The sequence below is a fragment of the Corylus avellana genome, chromosome ca3, assembly GCF_901000735.1.
Source record: "Corylus avellana chromosome ca3, CavTom2PMs-1.0".
NCBI lineage: Eukaryota > Viridiplantae > Streptophyta > Magnoliopsida > Fagales > Betulaceae > Corylus > Corylus avellana.
Window position 1 is genome coordinate 9,670,289 of NC_081543.1, and position 18,341 is coordinate 9,688,629.

Below are 18,341 nucleotides of genomic sequence, written 5' to 3' on the forward strand. Positions count from 1 at the left end.
GATGATCTCTCTCACATTGTTTTTATTTTTCAGGAAAGAGAAAGAAAAAGAAGAAAATCCGTGTGCCAGCAAATGGTATGTCCATGCTTTTTTGCTTTTGCCTGACATGAGATGAAAATTATCCAAGAATTTGGTTTCTCTGAATGGCTGAGAGTTATATGTTGCTGTTGCGTCCCTTATGTTTTTTGGATAATTTATGTTTTTGTAGATTTGCAGTGGAAAACCCCTCAAGATCTTGCGGCTGAGAGTTATATGATGCCTTATAATCCTGCTGCTTTTAATAATCCATACTGGAATGGAATGCAACCTGGTATGGATGCGTATATGGCACCATATCCTGGCGCCATGCCTTATACGGGTTATGGGCTAGGCCCCTTTGACATGCCTTTTGGGGGTGGTATTGTACCGCAGGACCCATTTGGTGCGCAAAGCTATATGTTCCCTCCTGTTCCACCTCAAAGGTATGCATTAGTAATGTCCTTTTGTAAATGCTCTTTCTCTCGCTGGTTGGTGTTATAGCATATAAGTTTGACGTTTGTTGTGCAATGCCTGTCTGTTTGGGCAGTTTTGTTTTACTGAATCCTAGTAAGCATGCATTTTTGGTATGCAAAAATGCTATTCTGATCATATCTATGAATGAACATGCTTAATTTGATTTGTGACCTTCAACATATATAGGGATCTTTCAGAGTTCACTATGGGTATGAATGCTCCACCTCCAATCATGAGCAGAGAGGAATTCGAGGCACGAAAAGCTGATTTGAGGAGGAAGCGTGAAAATGAGAGACGGAATGAAAGGTAAACGGAAAGATTTATGGAATTTTTTTATTTGTGTTGCATCTGTATTTTTTAGAAAGTGATTTGGTTTCCAGTCTTATTTGATTTTATGTCTGTTTTGTTGTGTGATATTTAAGGGTGTGAATTATTTCTAGTGATAATTCTCGTTCTCATTTTGTTGGATCATTGTTGCTGCTAAATAGCAGTTTGTAGTTAAGTATACTACTATGCAAATGCAATACAATGTGATTCATGCTGCTTATTCTTTTGTTGCATGTACTGCTTTCTTTTTTAATTTTTAAACCACAAAACTGAAGTTCTGTATGTGGTTAACTAGTTTAGTTTATTTCTTTGCCTTGAGCAGTAGGGACTTTTCCAAAGATCGAGAGTTTGGTAGGGAAGTGAGCAGCAGTGGCGGCGATGTCCCTCCAATGAAATTGAAATCTGTACGTCTTTTCTGTTATATCCTAATTTCCCTTTGTCTTCATTATTTTTGCACTGCAGCAGGTACTTTTCACAGTCACTACTCACTAGCAACTACTTGGCAAGAAAACACCGATTTCGCCATTTATTGCGCTTTTCTTTTTCCAATGAAGAAAAAAAGGAAGAGAGGCTTTTGTTTTGTTGGTGCAGTTAGGGTCAAATAAATGTTATTTTGGATTCTTTTATATAGATATATTTTCTAATGATGCTCCATCTAATTATGGAGATATCATCGGAAGAGAGTGCAATAGCATGTCAATTTTTGTTTTTTCTATGGCCCTGTGGCAATAAATGGCTCTAAAAGTGCATAGAAAAAGAAATGGTAGAACATGTAAGTCCAAGCATTTGATTGGTGGTAAATTTTGAAAAGAGGACCCCAAAAAAAAAAACACTAAAGGAAAAAAGAAAAGAGAAAGTTCGCAAGTGAATCCGAATGAATTCTTTTTCATAAAACAATCCTGTTTGTCTTTAGAAAATTTAGTTTTCATCGAATTATAATATGCATGCTTTTAGAAAATTTGACTTCAAGGCCACTGCAATAATTCATGTCGCTGTCCATGATCGTAAAAAAGCGCTGCAATATCAAAATGATATTCTGTTAGATATTCTATAATTAATTATACCGAGTTCTATCCTAAATAAAAAATAAAATAAAAATCCTAACAACGGGGCTCTTTTTTAATATATGTTAAAAAGCTGCTATCTGTTCCTATATATTATTATTTAATTATTGCCCATTTTGCTGATATTTACCACTTGCCGATAGAACACGAGTAAAAAAAAAAACGAAAAGGATGTAACGCAATGGTTGTATTTTGGTCAATGACATGCCCTCTATTGTGTTGGTGCAGAAGCCTATTCCCCCTCCATCAAGCGCTGACCACCACCGTCACCGACCCGAGAGATCTCCAGACCGGTCAACACGCGAGATTGAACCGCCACCGCGCCCAGCCAAGAGAAAATCCGAGCACCATCATGATCGTGACTATGATCGCAACTATCGTGACCGCGACCACGACCAAGAGCGTGACCGCCACCACCACCACCACCATTCGGAGTCTTCTGCCCGACCTGCTCTGGAAACGTCCTCCAAAGCTGCCGCAACAGCTGCCGCTGCAGAACGCAAACATAAGCTCAGCGTCTTCTCGCGCATAAGCTTCCCAGCCGAAGAAGTCAGCAAGAAGAGAAAGGTCTCGTCCTCATCAGAGGCACCCCTTGCTACGCATCATCAGAAGGCGTCGGCAAATGGTGGGTCTTATGATGACTACAAATCGGCATCGACAAAGGCAGCTTCAGTGACTAGCGGCACTGCAGGGAGGAAGAGCAGTAGTGGTGTGGATTATGAGTCAAGCGACGATGATAGGCATTTCAAGAGGAAGCCATCGAGGTACGAGCCGTCACCGCCTCCGCCGCTGCAGGCAGAGTGGGAAGAGGACGCGAGGCATCATTCAAGAGGTTCCAGGGAACGGGAGCGAGAGCGAGAGCGGAGCAAACATAGGTAGTTAAAGAGTTGGATAAAAGTTGAAACGGATATATGATTAGGGAGCCATGAATTTATCTCTGGTGCTTGAGCTTCTCTGGCTATTGAGACCAAACCAGCTTGAGCTTCTCTCGCCCTTGAGACCAAACCTGGGAGAGGAGTTTAGGGGAAGAGATGATAACTTTGCGTTATTGAAATTTCTCTGTATCACAAGCTTTGTATTTAAGCTATCAAGCTTGATTTACAATAATATAAATTCCACTTTTCTTATAATAAATGGCAATCACTCTCTCCTTTCTTCTCCTGTAAATGGTTGTCGCTGGCGCACAAATGTATACAAAAACACGCGCTCTCTCATAGAATAATATCCTTTGTCTCTAAGTTAATATTTTAATTTTCATGGAATATTTCATAATCACGTAAATTTTGTTTAGTTGAAACACACTTGGAACATGTTGAGGATTATGTTGGAAAATAGAACTTTTATAGTCAAAAGAATTACTTTTGAAATTTTTTACCTAACATGTTAGTTTCTTGTGTGGCATAGCTTTTTAGGTACTAAAATTTCCATAACCGCTTTATCTCCCAACATGAGACTTCCACACGCACATTATGATGATGCAACCACCTTCTATCATGTTGATTCTCTTAATTTCAACTAAAATTAAGAATAGAGAGAGGCTCGGCATTCTCTCTAGAACTCTCTTCATCTCTTCCTCCATGCAACACAGAGGTCTTTTCCTGGTAGCAGTGCTCGGTGTCTTCTATGTGGTCTTCTTCAGTCTCCGCTTTAGATCTAAATCTAGATATAGTTTTTTCAAACTTAGATCTAATCGTCTTTATCAGTCATCTTGCATTTAATAGTGTATACACATGTTTTAAATGATGTGATTCTCTCAATTTCAAGTAAAATTAAGAATAGAGAGAGAGGCTATGCCTTCTATCTAAAACTCTCTTCATCTCTTCCTCCATGCAACACCAAAGAAGAAAGCACAGAGGTCCTTCCCTGGTAGCAGTGCTCAGTGTCTTCTATGTGGTCTCTTCCGGTCTCCGTTTCTGGCGAATTTGTTTTAGATCTAGTTTGTAGATCTAGATCTAGATCTAGGTTTTTTCAACCTTAGATCTGATCGTCTTCATTAGCCAAAGCGTGTCTTCCTAGAGATGTCTATAATACTGAGCTCCTCCGCTGCTGTTTGTGGGGATTTTTTGTTTTTTTATTTTTATTCTTTTTATCTTGGCCTTCGGGTCAAGGATGGAATTGTCTCCTAACCTTCGGGCCGAGGAGGAGTAGATTAGTGTGGGGTTTATCCTTCACGGCCAGATTTTTAGTTTTTTTGTTGTTTTGTATTTGGGCTACCAGTGTCCTAGATCTAATCTGCTCGAACATTCCTTAACTATAATTGTACATGGGTTAGTGGAAGCTTAAACTCATAGATATGTATTTGATTGTAAGATTTTTATGATTGTATCTATGACTTTGTAATCTCATAGCATTTGACTATGATTTTTCAGAGCTTTATGCTCTGTGTTAAGAGCTGTATGCTCTTTGTTGTAAGAGTTTTATGCTCTTGATATTTAATTAATAAAAGTTACAAATTTTCATTAAAAAAAAAAAAGAAAAGTAAAATTAAGAATAATTATTTCACGATCAATATTTTTATTTTATTGTATCTAATAATGTATGCAATGCCATGTTATTTAAAAAAAAATTTAAATGCCGTGACAACATTATACACCATACACCATGTAACAATATATATACCATTAAAACTAATATATTGACCAGCAAATATTGCAAAATATTGCCGGTTAGAGAGAGAGGCTCTAACCTCTCTCTAGAAATTTTTATCAACCTACATTTTTTTTTCTTCCATCTCCCTGGTGAGAGCAGCCGCCTCCTTAGTGAGGTTTTTCCGGGGAGGAGATATGGAGTTTTTCTCCATTCTCCTCCCTCTTCTTTGTCTATATTTCCTGCTTTTGGTGTTTTCTTCTGTTGTTTTTGTTGTTGTGCAGTCCGACCAGACCAGGAGCTCCGGCCTCCTTCATCCTCTCCGATCTGCCTCCATTCTGTCGCCGTCCATTCACCGTTGTGCAGCGCCGCCCGCCTCCTCAAAACTGATTGGGTTTTTAGATCTAGTTTTGAGAAAAACTAGATCTAGCCTCTTCGGTCAGTTTTCCACCAACACGCGTCATCTCACCTTGTTTCTCGGCCTCTCAACTTCCCAACGCCACCTCCTCCGGCCAGATCCGACCACCACGCGCCGGCGCGTGGATCTCACATGCAGGCGCGTCAGTGCCACGCGCCTGCCAGTGCTCGCCATACTCCGTTCCCCGGCCGTTGCTACTGTTTTCTGATCTTTTTGTTGTTGTTTTCCTGTTGTTTTTATGTATTGTCGTTTTTTGTTGTTTTTGTGTTTTGTGGGTTGCTGTCTCCTAGTTTTTTATTGGCTTATTTCTTTAGTGGAAACTTTTGTAACTGAATTTGTGGTGGTTCCTCTCTTTACAACAGTCCTTGTTACGGACTCTAGTAGTGCTTTTATCACTTCAACCTCCTTCTGGCGGTTGTTGCTGGTTACAAGTGGGGGTTCAGATAGGTTCGCCTTAATCTGTGCCCCTTTTGTATCTGAAACCGCCTTGCGCGGCCCCTTGAGAGGACCGAGGCACTTGTTTGTCCCATTTCCTACGTTTTGTATTTATTTCTACACTGCTTTAGTTTGTTTTGGGTCTATTGTTGGAGAGCCCACCCCTTTTTCGTTTTTAGGATCGTCCTCTCTTTCTTCCTTTTGGATCAGAAGTGGAAATGATCATTCCCTGTAACCCTTTCCTTAATCAATTATAAAAAAAAAAAAAAAAAAAAATTGACCATCAAATAATATCCTTTTCAAACCCACATACATTCCCTACCATTGTACCCATTTCCCATCATGGAATAATGATGTAATGGAAGTCAATCCAAGGAATTATAGTGAAAAATTATAACAACCCAATAAAAAATTAATTAACTGGTAATTGAATCCATGATTCGTCTCCCAGCCTTATTCTTTACGGGACAAGACTCAGGGATCTTAACCTCTCCTAGGCAAGAGAATTCAGCAGAAGACTTGTTACTCTTAGGAAAAATGAAAGCAATAACTAAACAACCACAAATTTATACTCCAGAATAATCATAACACCTCATAATATAAATAAGTTACCAAATGTATCAGTCAACAGACCATCACTAGGATAAACATATTACAGATCTATAATATAATTGTCTTGTAATAAGATAAAAGATCAAATCCTAAGTTTGAGTATTGCTAGAGATATTGCAATTTTCATCATGTTTGCCCGTGCCGTGTGGTACCTCCATCATCCCATATCGATTTCAGCCATACCGGGTCCAGGTCTTCAAACACAACCATAATCAAATCCTGCGCCATCACCCAGGTCCGGTCCGTAGGCATCCTCCTCTAGACTAGCTAGGTTGTGCAATTGTATATAATAGAGAGGGAAGACATAAAAATAAAGGGGGTAAGTCTAAGGACTTAGTGAAAGTTAATGCACATAATACCCATGCCAATAATGAACTCTGTTTGGTAAAGAATGCAATAGTTTAGTCATGACAGTTATCCAAGAATGCGATATAGATATAATACATGCTTATAATCATGAGTAACAATGATAGTTCAGCTTTACCCGAGATATTATCCCTTCTTAGTAGGGTTGACGTTGTTCCTAGGGACCTGTAATATAATACCGGTGCCCTGGATATTGTACGCTACCGTCCATAATACTAGCAGCCTGACCGAGTTCGACCTCGGATGGCCCACGCTACTAATGTTGTCCAAGTCTCATATATCACACACACATTTGACCATAAAGTTAACATGTATAGTAAGCCTGTGGCCGTTATCCCACACGTACCGGTGTACCATATCATACGATGCAATTAATCTTGTCTGTATTTTACATGCATGCTTTTACAAGTTTCAACGTCATAACTTTGTTAGGTATCACATTTTTCACAAAAAGTTAGAGTTCATGTGCAACAAGGAATATACCGTGAGAATTGTAAATATGCATGTTTTGGTACACAAAAATAGTCGTGCAATGCGGAAAAATAAATGACGAGCATTATGTGAGTTAAAACTCACCTGGGTTATATAAGCTCTCTAAGTATTCCTCCAAAAGTCCTGAGCTCTCCAAATCTGTGAAAAAACCTTCTATTAGTCCTAAGTCCAATTAGAACGAACCCAGAGCTCAAAAACAAGGGTCTTTGGATGCTCGGCCAAAAAGGCCTTCCCCTGAACGTCTCTAGGCCAACGCTTGACTTTAGGGACGAATGTTCAGCTAGTGAGGTTCAGGTAGAACCTCATTTGTTCCAAATGCTTCCCGAGCTTCCTCCGACTAGTCCTGAGGCTACAAAAGGGTTTCTAACACTCCCTTAATCAAAATAATGTCTCCAAATGACAAGATTAAGCCTAGTGGAAAAGAACGACTAAACAAGTATAAAGCTTAAAACTCTCTACAATAACGTACGAAGCAAACAACGTAATAACTCAAAGAAAATGGTAGAGATTACCTCAACAAGCAAGTCCTCCAAGTAGCACCTCCTTCTTCACCAAAAACACACAAAACCTCACAACACTCACAAAACAGACCAGCAGAGTCTCCCCAAGGCTTCTGAGGCTGAAAAACTTGAATGGGGAGTGGGGTATTTATAGGAAAAAGAGGCTGAGGGCAAAATGAAAAATTTATAGAAAGGTGTGAGCGCTCGTGTATTGTAGCTTAAAGGGGTCAGAATTGCAGGTGGCACGCACGGGTAAAAATTATCGGTCAACGAGCGCTCGTGTACGATTGCCAGGAGAGAGCTCGTGTGGTCCCCCATGCGAGCATTCGTCTACTATAGCTCCAAAATTTTGAAATGCCCAAAATGCCCTTCCAAATGTTCCTAGTGACCCAAAGTCCAATTAATACCCTAATTAAGTTGTCCTAAGCCTAATTAATTATTTGAGTCACTACAAAAATACTATTCAACTTTGACATTAAGGTGCAAGATACATCTCAAGGTCTCCTTGGTTTCAAGTTACATGTTTTAATTATTACAATCTTAAGTGTCCCATATGGCTTAAGTGCGGTCTTAACTATGTTTCTATAAATTTTTGGGCATCCTCTCCTTACTAACCTATTTTCAATGATGAGTTCTAAGAGTATACAACTGATTATGCTTGCATTTATTCCTCTTAACCGCAACTGCTAAGCTAGTTAGTGGCTAACCACGATTGGCGGTTATGCAGGTATTGAATGCTAGTTATAAGTTGGTAGCCGTTTTTCTTAAAAATTCTCAAATTTTCGTTTGTGGGCTCCACATACAACACAATTTTAGGTGTGATCCCACCAAATTACTTCAAAATCAAATTCAAAAACTCAGAACACTCTTCAAAATTTTACCAAATCAACCTTTTTTTTTTTTTTTCTTCTTCTTTAAACTAAAATATGAAACTCCTAAACTACATACAAACAATTAGATCCTTTCAAGGTGACATTAGGTTACTTTAGAAGTAAACTCAGAATTGTTCTGTTGTAAACATGTTTTTCTGCTTGGTCTGTGACGTGGCAGATCAAATCTGATAGACACCCAAAAAAAAAAAGAAAAAAAAAAGAAAGAAAAAAAAGAAAAAAAAAAGAAAAAAGATCTGATAGACCCATGATAAACTATTTTCGAGGGGGTTGGGTTGAATTGGCCCAACTTGCTTCCTTCGGGGACACACTGAGCCTTTGCAGGCCCATACCAGGAACCCTTAAAGATTGACTAAAAACGGCGCCGTCTATAAGCGATGGGTAAAGGGAGCGTGAAAGTAAAATGGACGGCTCAGATTCGAAGCCCATGACCATTCCCACCTTTATAAAGCGTAAGCATTCACCACAAACCCTAGCTCTCTTCAAGCGAAAGCCTACTTGGTGACTGCGCCTCGCCGCTCATTTCTGATCCCATGGGTACTCTATCTCTCTTTCTCTCTCTCTCGATTCAGTTCCATTGCTAGAGATACAAACTTCATTTTTTGCAGAAACTGTGCTTTAATTTATTTATTCTCAGAGCTGTTTTTGGTACTCTTTTCTGTGAAATTTATTTTTCTTTTACTCCGCTTTTGGTTTCTGAGAAAACTAAGTGAATTAGCACAATATAAGGTTATGGGTCGTAGGTTTATCTGGTTTTTTGGTATATGTATAAGAAAAAAAAAGGTTATGTTGACTAAGATATATAGTAGTTGTATGATGCTTGGCCTATAGGAGGCTCTCTTTAGTTTCTGGAGTTTGGAAAAAGTGGAAATTTGGCGGATCTGATAATCGTGCGATGCATAACTTTGATAAACATTTTCCTCTGATACAAGTAGATAGGAAACCTCAGATTGGTCTGGTTGGATTGTACGAGATTTAATCTACGATTTATTTAATTTTTGGTCTGAAACTAATAAAAATGACTGTATTCTGCTTACATCGCTGTGATACATAATTCTCTTAGAAACAGTGTAAAGGGTCTTGAAAATGACGTAATGGGGTTATATTCTGTTATTTACTTACAAAGGAAAATCAATTTTTGGCTTGATAAAAGCAGTTTTGGTCAAAAGAGAAGGCGATTTTTCTTCTTCTTTTTGATAAGTAATATAGGGTATATTATTATGATTATTGTTGCTGCTGCTGTTACTATTATTATTCTTATCATTTTCATGTTTCTGTGACAATAGGGGCTTACAAGTACGTTTCCGAGCTATGGAGGAAGAAGCAATCCGATGTGATGAGGTTCCTGCAGAGGGTGAGGTGTTGGGAGTACCGCCAGCACCCTTCCATTGTTCGTGTAACCCGGCCTACTCGCCCTGACAAGGCTCGCCGCCTGGGGTACAAGGCCAAGCAGGTAATGTAGTTGTTAGGTTACATATAGAGATTCTTTGTACATTATGCTTGAAATATTTTCTATAGGTATGATCCCTTGAAATAATAGAGATTAAGTAGTCATCTGTGTATGTAGCTTTTTTTGGGATGTCCTTAGATATTATGGTTTCCATTTTATTGACTTGTTAGGTCGTGGCTGTAGTATTGTCCAATTTGATATACTCTTGTGTTCCTCTTTCCTCTTCAGCATTGTATCTGTAATTTGTGCTGTGGGCAGTTTGTGACTTTGTTTGGTTTAGTTTTTTTCTCACTTGGATTGACCAACTCCTCTAATCATTGAGTTTTGTCAAGAATCACGTGTGTAGCAGTTCCTAGACTATAGGGCTCATAATGCACCTATGTATGGATGCAGTCATATACAAGTGATCTATCAGTATATAAGATTTGCAATATAGAGCAGTTTAATACTGGTTGAGCAGCGTCCTGATGTGTATGTAATTTCTCCTTCGGATGGTGTTTATGTAGTATGATAAGATGCTCCCTGAGACCAGCTACATTCAATTTATAATCAATCATCTGAGCAAGCAAGTTCTCATTCTGGTTCTTGGTTTTATCTTGATCCAATACATGCCTGGTGTCTTTTTGGTGTTTAAGCTGTTGTTGGACAAAGAAAGTTAAGTTGTGAATTCAGAATTAGCACATCAGGCATATACTTTCTGAATTAAGGAACAGCTACATTAAGGAATGGCAAATACACTCGGAAGTTGTCAGCGATTTGTGCTGTCTTTTTTTTTTTTTTTTTTTTTTTTTTTCTGTATTTCTTGTTTTACTTTGTTGATATTTGCTAGCCATGACTGCACTCCATTATTCTGTTTTCTTTAGGCATCCACAGAAGCAGTAAGCAGTATGCCATTGATAAAGCTTTCTTAGTTATGATTTTATTGTTTACAGGGTTACGTGGTTTATCGTGTTCGTGTTAGGCGTGGTGGCCGCAAGAGGCCTGTTCCCAAAGGTATTGTTTATGGGAAGCCCACAAACCAGGGAGTTACTCAACTTAAGTTTCAGCGCAGCAAGAGGTCAGTGGCAGAGGAACGAGCTGGGCGGAAGTTGGGAGGACTCAGGGTTCTAAATTCTTACTGGCTTAATGAGGTTTGTTACCTATTCTATTCATTGTCCACATTTTCTTTCAGTTGTTACATTTGTTGCTTGGGATGATATCTCATTGTTCTGATATGTTGCTATTGTCTGATACAGGATTCAACATACAAGTACTACGAGGTTATTCTCGTTGATGTTGCTCACAATGCAATCCGAAATGACCCAAGAATCAACTGGCTCTGCAATCCGGTCCACAAGCACAGAGAGCTCCGTGGTCTCACATCTGCTGGGAAGAAATTCAGGGGATTGCGTGGAAAGGGACACGCTCACCACAAGCAACGTCCTTCTCGCAGGGCGAACTGGAAGAGGAACAATACCCTCTCCCTTCGTCGTTATCGTTGATTTCGGCAATATTGCTTCATGTTTCTGTGTTGTTTTCTGGATATTAATCTCGAGGAAAAACATAAGAGTTTGAAATTTTGGAGATTGAAATACTTGGTTCATGTTCTATTTGAATATTTTAGTAAGTTGGTATCTTGAGTTGTGGTTTTGTAGTGCATTACTAAGTTATTCTCAGGTATGTTTTTCTACTGCATTGCATGATTCTTGGCCTCTTGGCGTAGTTTGTGTGTTTGATTCAGTTGTAGCCTTGTGGGCATATTGCATTTGGGTGAGGCTCTGGCAGGCCACAGAGCGTTTAGTTTGTTAGTTGACCACTCCCTCCAGCTACTTCAGAAAAGGTGCATCTATGCTATGTGACTCTGCACTTTGGAATGTTACTTTCGTCCCCTTCCTGTCTACTACACTATTTAACGTTGGTGGAAGCAGCATATGGCACTTGGAATGTTGGTTCACATGACGATGGTGGCGGTAATCTTTCAAGCTTCTCTTGCTCTTTTGAAGGAACCGCCCCCGCGTACAACTGATTTTGTTTCATGCTATAATGTGTGATTTGAGGCTTAAATAGATTAGAAGAAAAGATGGGTTTTAAAGTTAAGCTGGTTAGGGTTTTTCACCATTTCTCTGCCTGTAACTCATCCTAACCCCTTGTTGACCTTTGCTGATGCGCTTCGCTGTCTTCACTTCCTTCAACTCATCTTGATCTTCAAAAATCTATTGACAACCCATCTTGACCTAGTAAATATCAAAATTGGAAAATATTTGTCAAATACAAACTTATATAATTTTTAGCCATCTTTCCAACGCCCATGTATTCCTTCATCTAATGTCGAAAAAAAAATTTTATGTATGCATTGTTTACTCTGAATGGGTAATCCTTGGACACCATACAAAAACTTGAATTTGTCTTCTAAGCAGGTCTTGTCAGGACGGCTTGCTGACAAGGATTAATGGAGGACTACTGCAAAAGTCATGTTAGGACACCCATTTGACGGATTTGGTGACGAGGCTCTCAGGTAGAGCCTTTTAAAGTGACCTCATTGGGTTTTTTTTTTTTTTTTTTTTGTTAATTGAATAAGGAAAGGGATACAGCGGAAGATCTTTTTCATTTCTGATTCGAATGGAAAAGAGAATAGGAGATCCTGTGGGAATGCTTCCAGATAGGAAGTGGCCCATTTACCTAAAGCATGTGCCTGAAAATTGGCACTACGAGACATGTTCAAAATATTTCAACTTTGAAAGGAAGATAAAACCAAACTAACATCAGCTATACAATGAACAAAGTTCCAAGAGGAAAATATGGAAGGATTGTTTATAGCTAAAACCACTAGAAGAGCATCCCTTCCGAGGCAAGTAAACTGCAACCTAGAGAAGAGGCTAAACGAGAAGCCAGCAAGGCTGTAAGAGCTTCACCTTGAAGGGCATCTGTACACAGGAGCTTCTGAGTGGCTGCACCAACAATATCACCCCTTTCATTACTAATCACAGCTGCTGCAACAACAAAAGAGCCCTCACTGCAACATCGAAGTTTCATTTCAACCAACCAGCAGCTAGCGGCATCCACAAGGCAGGAAGAGCAAGATCATTCCAAGCCACAAGATGATAATTGAAGCTGCAAGAAATTTGATGGATAGCTTTAATGGGAGAGGGCTGCACACCTTCATGAATTAAGAGGTTCCTGCACCTCCAAATATGATCCAACATGAGAACAACAAACAATTGAAATTTACTAACATCAGATTTAGGAATACCAAAAGAATCCACGGGGGACAAAATAGCAAGAACCCAATCTGAAATAGGAATGGAGAAGTAAGCCGAAAAAGAGATAGGCCAAGGGGAAGATCTCCACAAAATTCTAGCCAAATCTCACTCCAAAAAAATGTGAGATAAAGTCTCTAAAGGCCCTTTACAGAAGGGGCAAAGGAGCATACACACCAGAGAACAGCCAAAGACTACTAGAAGGTTCAGAAAAAACCAAACAAGAAATACAATTCTTGTTAATACGGACAGGTTCAATATTCACACCTTGCTTTCAAGCCATGTAGAGACCACCTTGAAGACCAGAATGAGGAACTTCTAACCAAGCTGCACACCTTCATGAATTAAGAGGTTCTTGCACCTCCAAATATGATCCAACATGAGAACAACAAACAATTGAAATTTACTAACATCAGATTTAGGAATACCAAAAGAATCCACAGGGGACAAAATAGCAAGAACCCAATCCGAAATAGGCATGGAGAAGTAAGCCGAAAATGGATAGGCCAAGGGGAAGATCTCCACAAAATTCTAGCCAAATCTCACTCCAAAAAAATGTGAGATAAAGTCTCCAAAGGCCCTTTACAGAAGGGGCAAAGGAGCATACACACCAGAGAACAGCCAAGGACTACTAGAAGATTCAGAAAAAACCAAACAAGAAATACAATTCTTGTTAATACGGACAGGTTCAATATCCACACCTTGCTTTCAAGCCATGTAGAGACCACCTTGAAGACCAGAAGGAGGAACTTCTAAACAAGCAGAGAAACCAATCCAAACAGAAAAGGCTGAAAACGAGAATACAACACTGTTGTTACCGTGCACAACAATGATGAATAATATAAAATCGAAAAGAGAGAGATCAAGAGAGAGTTGAGACACAGATTTACGTGGTTCGGCAATGTGCCTACGTCCACAGGAGAGAGTGCGGCTATATTTTTCTATTCAATGATTTAGGGTTACAACATAACATATTTATAGGAAAACCTTAATTATAATTACTTTGGAAAACCCCAAAATACCCCTCACAACTTATTTATCCCCAGGCCCTTTACAGAAGGGGCAAAGGAGCATACATACCAAAAAACAGCCAAGGACTACTATAAGGTTCAGAAAAAACCAAACAAGAAATACAATTCTTGTTAATACGGGCGGGTTCAATATCCAACCTTGTTTCCAAGCCAGTAGAGACCACCTTGAAGACCAGAAGGAGGAACTTCTAACCAAGCTGAGAAACCCAATCCAAACAGAGAAAAACGAGAATACAACACTGTTGTTACCGTGCACAACAATAATGAACAATATAGAATCAAAAAGAGAGAGATCAAGAGAGAGTTGAGACAAAGATTTATGTGGTTCGGCAATGTGCTTACGTCCACAAGAGAGAGTGCGGCTATATTTTTCTATTCAATGATTTAGGGTTACAACATAACATATTTATAGGAAAACCCTAATTATAAGTACTTTAGAAAATTCCAAAATACCCCCCACAACTTATTTGTCCTCAGGCCCACATAAACTAATTACACCCAATGGGCTAGTAGTAGAATATGAGCCACTTGTTCCAACAATCTCCACCTTGGCGAGTATTCACCTCTTTGAAGATAATCAAGTATTGGGCCTACGCCTGGAACTAATAGGTTTGGGGATGCCGCCTTCTCTCCTCTCCTTTCTAGCACATGGAGAACATTTGTCAAGTCCAAGCAGTGCTTGAACTTGTCTGCGGTAACAAGCTTCGTCAACATGTCCGCTGCATTCTCAGAAGTGTGAATCTTCTCAAGTAACAATTCACCTATAGCAACCAATTCCCTAATCTTGTGAAACCTCACATCAATGTGTTTGGTTCTAGTATGATACACTTGGTTCTTTGCCAAGTAAATGGCACTCTGACTGTCACAATACAACAGAACTCCTCCTTGATGAATACCCAGCTCCCTAACTAACCCTGTAAGCCACAAAGCTTCCTTTGCAGCCTTAGCCGCCACCATGTACTCTGCCTCAATCGTGGATATCGCAACCGTAGATTGGATCATAGACCTCCAACATATGGGTCCTCCTGCAAGAGTGAACATAACTCGTGGTCGACCTCCTGTCATCCAAATCCCCTGCATAATCTGCATCCACATATCCGACAACTGACAAATCACTTTTCTGTCTGACAAAAGTGATGCCATACTCTGTAGTACCTTTCTAGTATCTGAAAATCCATTTGACTGCATCCCAATGCTGTCTCCCTGGATTCGCCGTGTACTTGCTCACCACACTGACTGCATGAGCCAAATCTGCCTGGTACATACCATAGCATACATCAGACACCCCATTGCACTAGCATATGGGACCTTAGACATGTCTTCAGTTTCTTCAACTGTCTTTGGACACTATGAGGTAGACAAACGGAAATGATTCGCCAAAGGTGTGCTTACCGGTTTCGCATTCTCTATGCTAAACCTCTCCAACACCTTCTTCACATAGCTGGCTTGAGATAGCCACAATCTCTTGGCATCCCTGTCTCTGTGAATCTCCATCCCAAGAATCTTCTTGGCTGTGCCCAAATCCTTCATGTCAAATTCTCTACTCAACAAAACTTGCAACTTGTTAACCTCCACTATACTCTTAGCTGCAATAAGCATATCATCCACGTATAATAACAGCAAAATAAATGAGTTATCATCAAGGCTCCTCACATACACACAACAGTCATACTCACATCTCTTGTAGCCAATTCTGATCATATAGAAGTCAAACCGCTTATACCACTGCCTTGGAAACTATTTCAGCCCATAAAGTGACTTCTTCAATTTACAGACCAAGTGTTCATGCCTAGGTTGACTGAACCCTTCTGGCTGCTCCATGTAAATTTGCTCATCCAAATCACCATGGAGAAAAGCTGTTTTCACATCCATTTGCTCCAATGCCATGTCATAATGAGCTACCAACGCCAATACCACTCTGATGGAAGTATGTCTGACCACTGAGGAAAATATTTTCTCATAATCAACCCCTTTCTGCTGTGAATAACCCTTTGCCACTAGGCGAGCCTTGAACTTTTCTCCCTCTTTTTCTGATACTGCTTCCTTTTTCTTGAACACCCATTTGCACCCTATCGCCCTTTTCCTCTCTGGAAGCTCCACCGAATCTCACATCTGGTTTTTATGCAGAGACTTCATCTCTTCCGCTATAGCACCCACCCATCTGCTCTTCTCTTGGCTATTGACAGCCTCTTGAAAAGTAGTAGGATCTCCGCTGCTGATGACAAGAGCATAAGAAACCATGTCTTCAAAACCATACCTGGTTGGTGGCCTAATAATGCGTTTAGGCCTGTCTGTGGCTATAGTGTGATGCTCCTTAACTCCTGAAGTAGAGGTCTCTATACCCTAGAAGTGTTCTCCTGCACAGGAGTCTCTAACTCCACCTGCTTATCACTGCTACAGCTTTCTGGCACCTGTTTCTCTTTACCCTAAGTACTCTTCAACATGGAATTTTCATCAAATATCACGTCTCTATTGATCACCTCATTGTTTGCCTTCGGATCCCAAAACTTGTAACTCTTAACCCATTTCCCATATCCGAGAAAGACACATTGTCTAGACTTTGGATCAAGCTTCGATCGTTCTTTACTAGGTATGTGCACATAGGCTGGACAACCAAATACTCTCAAACTAGAGTAATCTACCTCATTACCTGTCCACACATCCTCTGCAACTTTCCCATCTAGTGCTACCCTCGGTGACCTGTTGATCAAGTAACATGCCATACTTACTGCATCTGCTCAGAAAATATTTGCAAGTCCAGCATTCAACCTAAGACATCATGCTCTCTCTGCAATAGACCTATTCATCCTTTCCGCCACACCATTTTGTTGTGGTGTCTTGTGTACTATGAAATGTCTATTTATACCATGTTGCTCACAGAAATCTCTGAACTTGTCGTTTGTATACTCAATTTCATTATTTGTCCCGAGGCACTTAACCTTCTTCCTAGTCTGGTTCTCCACTTCAGCTTTCCACAATTTGAACTTGGTAAACATTTCTGATTTGTGCCACATGAAGTACACCCAAACCTTTCTGGAAAAATCATCAATAAAGATCACGAAATACGTATGTCCTCCCCATGACGCTGTCCTCACTGGTCCCCAAACATCAGAATGAACATAGTCAAGAATGCCCTCTGTCTTATGTGTGGCTGTCTTGAATTGTACTCATTTCAGCTTTCCCAAACACACAGAATTTACAAAATTCAAGCTTGCACGTTTTAAGACCCTTCAACAAATTTCTCTTATGAAGCTCCAACATGCCCCGCTCACTCATATGACCCAACCGCATATGCCAGAAAACAGTACAATCAGCTCAAACTCCATAGAGGCGACTCCACCTACAACTGTACTTCCTAACAGTTTATAGATATTCTTTGAACTTTTCTACCCCTTCATCACTACCATCGCACCCTTAATCACCTTCATTACTCCACTTTCAGACTTATAACCATAACCGTTTGAATATAAGGTTCCTAATGAAATCAGATTCTTTTCCACTTCTGGTACATGTCTAACATCACATAATGTTCTAATCACAACATCAAACATTTTAATCCTGATATTACCTGTGCCAGTAATTTTACAATGTGCACCATTACCCATAATAACTATACCAGAATTAATTGACCAGTAGGTGTCAAACCAATCTCTGTTGGACGTCACGTGAAACGAACATGCTAAGTCCAAAATCCAAGAATCCACAGGATGTTCTGAATTTGATGCAACAGAAAGCATATCACCATCAGCATCGTTTGAATTGTCATCCATTACGTTCGCAGATTTTGAGGAATCTTCATTCTCGTCGTCCTTTTTCTTGTTCCAGTTTGGATAATCCCGCTTCATGTGCCCTTTCTTTCCGCACTTATAACAGATGATGTCATTCCTTCTCCTAGACTTTGACCGAGAATTCTTGTCATTCGAACCACCCTTGTTAATGTTTTTTCCACACTCTTCGTTACCTTTTACAACTAGCCCTTCTCCTCGAGAACTTTCATCATTGATTTTCTTCCTCTAATGAAAAACCAACAGGGCTTCTATAACGTCCTCTAACTCCAAGGACTTTTTCCCCTATGTCAGAGTTGTAACCAAATTCTCATATGTAAGAGAAGTTGAGAGTGAATTCAATAGCATCAACGCCTTGTCTTTGTCTTCGAACTTCACATCAGCCCTCTTCAGATCTTCGATTATCTGATTGAATGCGTTAATGTGTTGGCTCAGATCCCAGCCCTCCGCCATCTTCAAGCCATACAACTGCTGCTTTAGATAGAGCTTGTTTGTCAACGACTTTGACATATACCAACTTTCTAGTTTCAACCAAACTGCCACTGGAGATTCTTCATCCATGACATGATACATCACGTCATCTCCTAGACAAAGCCGAATAGTAGCCACCGCTTTCGCCTCAAGTTCCTTCCAATCTATGTCTGCCATCCTTTCTAG

At 39.9% G+C, this 18,341-nt stretch overlaps 2 protein-coding genes across 2 annotated transcripts; both read left to right on the forward strand.

Moving 5' to 3' along the window:
• Positions 1-6: 6 nt before the first annotated feature.
• LOC132173329 (E3 ubiquitin ligase PQT3-like) lies at positions 7-3,044 on the forward strand. Its single transcript, XM_059584799.1, has 5 exons — positions 7-75; positions 209-461; positions 679-798; positions 1,142-1,223; positions 2,112-3,044. Exons 2-5 carry the CDS (start codon positions 253-255, stop codon positions 2,760-2,762), a joined length of 1,062 nt encoding a protein of 353 aa, XP_059440782.1. The 5' UTR covers positions 7-75; positions 209-252; the 3' UTR covers positions 2,763-3,044.
• A 5,566-nt stretch (positions 3,045-8,610) lies between these two features.
• LOC132176097 (large ribosomal subunit protein eL15z) lies at positions 8,611-11,261 on the forward strand. Its single transcript, XM_059588223.1, has 4 exons — positions 8,611-8,719; positions 9,469-9,635; positions 10,565-10,762; positions 10,868-11,261. The coding sequence occupies exons 1-4, from the start codon at positions 8,716-8,718 to the stop codon at positions 11,111-11,113; spliced, it is 615 nt and encodes a 204-aa protein (XP_059444206.1). The 5' UTR covers positions 8,611-8,715; the 3' UTR covers positions 11,114-11,261.
• The last annotated feature ends 7,080 nt before the right edge of the window (positions 11,262-18,341 follow it).